Here is a 6,172-nt window from a genome sequence, read left to right as displayed (position 1 = left end):
CTCCAAATACCAAAACTCAGAACCCATGTCTAAAATCGAAAACCCTTAAATAAATTGAAAATTTTGAATCCTTCGCCTAAACAAATGAAAATTTAAGAAGGCTTAATTGCAATTTTTTTTGTAAATAACATAACCGACACTAATAGAGCTATATCCATAAAATTAACATTAAAAGAAGAAGATATGAATATGTTTGATTTAGTGTTTGTTTACCGCCACTAAATTTAAAAATATTTTAATGTGATTTTTAAAAACTATAATATGCAGCTTTTGATCCCGTCATTTTTCAATATGATTTTAAAATAAATACTTCATAAAAAAGCGTAATCAACAGTAAATTGAAGTAAGTAAAATTTAAAATATGAATCTTATTGTGTTTTGTTTAATCTGAGAGTCTTTTACTTTTTGAGGCTGGTTTTAAATAAAGTTAATATTTAGTTTTGAAAGAAAAAAATTGTATTTCTTGAAAATATTACTCCATAAATTTTAAAATTAAATTCATAAATCATAAAATTTAAATTTACATTACTAATTCCCTTTTTTTGCTTTTGTAAAATTTCCTTTTTTTTCTAATAATTCTTTTGATAAATAAATGAAAGGGAAATAAATTAATGTCATTAAAACCATAAAGTAAAACAAAACAAAAACTCACATAAGTAAAGTTTTTATGTAAAGTCAATTCCAATTTTTTTTGTTTGACGAAAAGTTATTGCCATTTTGGTTTAAAAGGAGAAAGCTTATCCATCCAATTTACATGGTTTGAAAAGTGGTTCGATTCAACATATTCAAATCAAGCTTTTCATATATAAGAATAAAAATGTTTTTCTTTACGAAATAGAATAAAAATGTTGAAAAAATAAAAATTGGATAAAATCAAACAATGTATAATTGTTACATAAAAAATTAAATTTGACATTATATTAATTTATTTCTATTTTCAAATATATATATATATATAAATAATTTTATCTTATAATAATTTGATATTTAAAAAAAAAAAAAGTGTAAATATTCTTCTAACCATTTCTAGAAAGAAAGAAAAAATGGTTCTTGTAACAACATCCGAACAAAAAGGGAAAGATAACAAACAAAATAAAACTTAAAGATGTAATCCAGTCCATCTCAACAAAAAATAAAAAGTTGTCAGCCAACAAATTAAAACGATAAAATAAGAAAATACAACAATGTTGTACAAAAAAATAAAAAACAAGAATATACAAAATAGTTTAATATATATGTTCTGAACAGAACAGATCCATTCCAACACTTTTGTTAAAACCAGTGGTAGATAAAAAAGACAGATACATGAACTACTATAAATAGTGCCATTGAATCAAGGTTTCATCTTTTTGCTGTAATGCTTATCTAGTCTTCACTTCTTTATATAAATAAGTATAAATATATCTATAAATCTTATTGAGTTAAAGGCAATAATGACTAAGCAAGCAATCATGGATGTTCCAACAAAGTATCCAGGAAAACTCACCTTTAGGGTGGTTATCACTTGCATCATGGCAGCAAGTGGTGGATTAATCTTTGGTTATGACCATGGTGTATCAGGTAATTAATTTCCATCATTTTTTTTTTTACAAAGTTTCCATTTTTTGTTAATAATTCTTCGTTTCATGATAATGTTTTTTTGAATTAATAAGCCCTTGTTTTAATTTGAAAATGGGGTTTTGATATCTGGGTTTTGTTGTTAATTTCTCTTAATTTTGGTTTTGTTTTAATCTTGGAAACAATGTAGCTTTTTGATGCATATGTTATGATTGATGAAATTTGTGTCATACTTTGTTGATTTTTTTAGGTGGTGTTACTTCAATGGATTCCTTCTTGAAACGTTTCTTTCCATCTGTTTATGAAAAGGAATCAAATGTGAAACCTTCTTCAAACCAATACTGCAAATTCAACAGTCAGATATTGACACTGTTTACATCTTCTCTTTATCTAAGTGCTCTTGTTGCTGGTCTTGGTGCATCCAACATAACAAGAATGCTTGGTAGGCGTGCAACTATGATTATGGGTGGATTGTTCTTTGTCTCAGGTGCATTACTCAATGGATTAGCCATGGACATTTGGATGCTTATTGTTGGAAGGTTGTTGCTTGGTTTTGGCATTGGATGTGCCAATCAGGTACATTTTCTTTAGATTTCAACTCTTTATGTTGTCTTTTTTACGCGTCCGACAAAAAAATTAATGACAGTTTGACATGTGTCAGTTCTTCGGATCGTTGGTTTATTTGTAGTAGACAGACAGATAAATTGATAAATAGATGGAATGATTGTGTCATGCTATGATTGTAAATTTATAATCTTATGATAACCAATTGATACTTTTTTGTACATTTGCAGTCAGTTCCAATCTATGTCTCAGAAATGGCACCTTATAAATACAGAGGAGCACTAAACATGTGTTTCCAATTGTCAATTACTATAGGCATTTTTTCAGCCAATCTTTTCAACTACTATTTTTCCAAGATACTTAATGGTGAGGGATGGCGATTAAGCTTGGGGCTTGGTGCGGTACCTGCATTGATTTTTGTTGTAGGATCATTTTGTCTTCCTGATTCGCCAAACTCACTTGTCACACGCGGTCGTCATGAAGATGCAAGAAAGGAGCTCGTGAAAATTCGTGGCACAGATGATGTTGATGCAGAGTTTAGAGATATTGTTGCTGCTAGTGAGGCCTCGGCTAAAGTGACACACCCTTGGAAAACCTTGTTGGATAGAAAATATAGGCCACAGCTTGTTTTCGCAGTGTTGATTCCTTTCTTTCAGCAATTCACTGGCTTGAATGTGATCACATTCTATGCTCCTATTTTGTTCAGAACAATTGGCTTTGGAAGCCAAGCTTCTCTCATGTCTGCCGCGATCATCGGAAGTTTTAAGCCCGTTTCCACCTTGATTTCAATCTTTGTTGTAGATAAATTTGGAAGACGCGCTCTTTTCCTCGAGGGTGGTGTGCAAATGTTGATTTGTCAGGTACATGTGCTCTTCACATTTTCGCCGCAAAAACCTCTTTTCGCTTCATTGTTTTTAATTCGTGTTTCTCACTTTTATGTTTGTTTTCTCAACAGATTATCATGGCAATTGCTATTGCTGTCACATTTGGAACAAGTGGGAACCCAGGAACACTTCCTAAATGGTATGCAATTGTTGTTGTAGGTGTGATATGCGTATATGTTTCGGGTTACGCTTGGTCTTGGGGTCCTCTGGGATGGTTAATACCGAGCGAAATTTTTCCTCTTGAAATTCGATCTGCCGCTCAGAGTATCACAGTTTCTGTGAATATGATCAGCACTTTCTTCATAGCTCAATTCTTCACATCAATGCTTTGTCACTTCAAGTTTGGTTTATTCATTTTCTTTGGTTGCTTTGTGGTCATAATGACCATAGTCATCTACAAGTTTTTGCCAGAAACAAAGGATATCCCACTTGAGGAAATGAATATGGTTTGGCAGAAACACCCTTTCTGGGGCAAATTTTTGGAGTCAGAAAATAGGATACAAACTGGCAAGGCATAAACTAGTTGTTAAATGTTAGTTTATGTGTGTTGTGACTTGTGAGTAGAAAAATATCCCACTTGGAATTTTTATAATACTGAAAAACCAATTGGTACTTTATATCATCCATTTGACAAGATATATAGTAAATATAATCATGTCACACTTACAGTTACTATCAGTTATTTATTTATTTGCTATGTGGAGAAGTAGTCTTGCACTTTTATATTTTAACTTTTTCAGTATCTAGCTCTTTTTTAAGGAAGTTAGGTTTATGAGTTTTGAATTTGTTTATAATATTAGTACTTTTCTTTATTTTGGAAACAATTTCTTAGTAGTTATAGTTTCACGATCAAGACATAGATGTAATAACTGGTCACTACTCTTTTTCAAGATAAAGTTATAGTTTCTTAGTAATTAAAAAGTTTTGGACCTTCTAATGCAAATAATTGAATGAAAATATTTTTGACATTTTTCGTGCAAATAATTGAATTAATATGTTGTGAAACTTTTTAACATTTAATGCAAATAATTGATTAAAAATGTTTTGAACTTTTTTAGTGCAAGTAATAAAATAAAAACATATTCCTTGATTAATGGGAAAAATGTTTTGGAATAGTAATGAAAATGAGACTGCATATGCTAACATTTATCACGAGAATGAATCAAAAAGAGCGTTCAATCTAGATTATAATATTGAATGCATGAAATTTTTGGAATGAGCAAAAGTATTCTTTATGCAAACGAAAGTTTAGATCAATATATAAAAAAACATGAATTAGATGGCCAAAGTACAATTCATAAAAAATTTGGAATAAAAAATTGGAAGAGGAAAAACATGGTTTACAACGAGTGTCAGTGATGAATGAAGGAGTTGCGGCGAACTGAAGAAATAGAGTCACAAAGAGGCAGCGTCGACATTGGGAGATGCGAGAAAAAGGGAAAGTCAGAAACACGGGGTCACGAAGAGAGCGAGAGGCGCACAGTACGCAAGTGAGCGACCGAGAAAGGGGGATGAAATACTTTCTTCAAATACTAAAAGTGCAAATTAGGAAAAGGTTTATGATCGAATTCGTAAAAGGGGTTTTCTTTTTGTTTAATTAGTTTAAGTTTTTCTTCATTTGAAATGTTTTGTTTAATTTTAATTTTAATTTTAATGGGCTAATACAACAACATTTAAAAATAAAAAAAAATAAAAAACACTTTTAAATGTTTATGTACCCTATGACAGCGCTTATAAAAAAATCGCTTTAAAAGACGTTAAAAAAATGCTCTTACCTATGACAACGTTTTATAAAAAATATTGTCAAAGACGTTGTTTATTATATTATTACTGGTACCTTTGACAACACTTTTTATAAAAGCGCTTTAAAAGGCTTTCACATAAGACAATGTTTTTTTTATAAAAAGGCGTTGTATAAGGCTCCATGTATTTTTAAAATAAAATACAACAATGCTTTAACTGATTATAAAATCCATATTTTAGTATAGTAAATGTGATTATTTTCTCTACACTCAATAGAGTCTCTATGAATCTGTTATATGATGACATTGTTTTGGTTGTTTTATATACTTATTTATAATTTTAGTTTTTTTGGGACCATGCTTTAGTTAGTACTTTCTTATGATTTGTGAATATGATATAAATTTTGTATAAGAGAATCGAAATTTGATGCATCTTCCATTTCTTTCTTCTTTGAAGAATTTTAATCTCATCTCCAAGTATTATACAATAGTAGTAACTCAAACAAAGCAAAAATAGTTGCATATGACAACAAATGTTGAATATCAAATATCCAAAATAATAAAAACAAAGTCAAATGAAGAAAAATAAAGGCCATAGAAGTTGTATATTACTTATAGTTTATTAATAAATAATGTCATCATAAAAATTATATTAAATTATTCAAACTATTGAAAATCTTATTTGACGGTAGTTAATGAATTATTCTTGGATTAGCCACAACACGAATTAGATCACATAATTAATTAATTAAAAACCTTAATTAATTAAAATAATTCTAAAGTTTTTAGATCCCGTAAAAAACTAGAAGTAATATTGTAATCAACTATACGTGGTATAGTGAATTTAACCAACACGAATTTTCATTATATTTGTGTGATTAAATAGAATAAAATTTCAAACTATTTTTATAATTTTTCCATAAATAAAAAATTAATTTATAATGAAGTGTGATTTGTGTGTGCAAATAATTAAAAATAAAGAATATAAAGATCACACACAAAAGTATACTGGTTCACTCCACTCGGACTAGTCATGTCCTCAAACCTGTGAGATTTTTACTATTTACTTCAGAACTAAGAATGTTCTCCTTCACACCTTTTCTCTTGATCACAACTTGATCAATTACAATCTTCACATTTCAACCTATAAAGGGTTTTTACAATCACCTTTTTTCCTTGGAAGGGATATTACAAACACACTCAATCATACATAAAAGATAGACTTGAGTTACAAATTATGTGTATGATAAAAGTGTTTGGGATCTTGAAACTTCTCAACACTTGTTTGAGATAAATGAAAGACAAACTCAGTAAATAATGATCCAAAGATATTGTAAAGAGAGATGGAGTTTGCCTATTCAGTTTTTTGACTTGTTATTACTTGAACAAGTGTTGGTAGATTTGTAAATTGAACTTTTGCTTTCA

At 29.4% G+C, this 6,172-nt stretch overlaps 1 protein-coding gene across 1 annotated transcript; it reads left to right on the top strand.

The window, feature by feature from the left end:
- The first annotated feature begins 1,247 nt into the window (after positions 1-1,247).
- On the top strand, positions 1,248-3,728 carry LOC101497605 (sugar carrier protein C-like). Its single transcript, XM_004515631.4, has 4 exons — positions 1,248-1,560; positions 1,808-2,133; positions 2,352-2,981; positions 3,077-3,728. The coding sequence occupies exons 1-4, from the start codon at positions 1,434-1,436 to the stop codon at positions 3,521-3,523; spliced, it is 1,530 nt and encodes a 509-aa protein (XP_004515688.1). The 5' UTR covers positions 1,248-1,433; the 3' UTR covers positions 3,524-3,728.
- The last annotated feature ends 2,444 nt before the right edge of the window (positions 3,729-6,172 follow it).

This window comes from Cicer arietinum, chromosome 2 (genome assembly GCF_000331145.2).
Source record: "Cicer arietinum cultivar CDC Frontier isolate Library 1 chromosome 2, Cicar.CDCFrontier_v2.0, whole genome shotgun sequence".
NCBI classification, from domain to species: Eukaryota; Viridiplantae; Streptophyta; class Magnoliopsida; order Fabales; family Fabaceae; genus Cicer; species Cicer arietinum.
The sequence above is the reverse complement of the archived record's forward strand: the minus strand, read 5'-3'. Positions and strand labels throughout refer to the sequence as shown.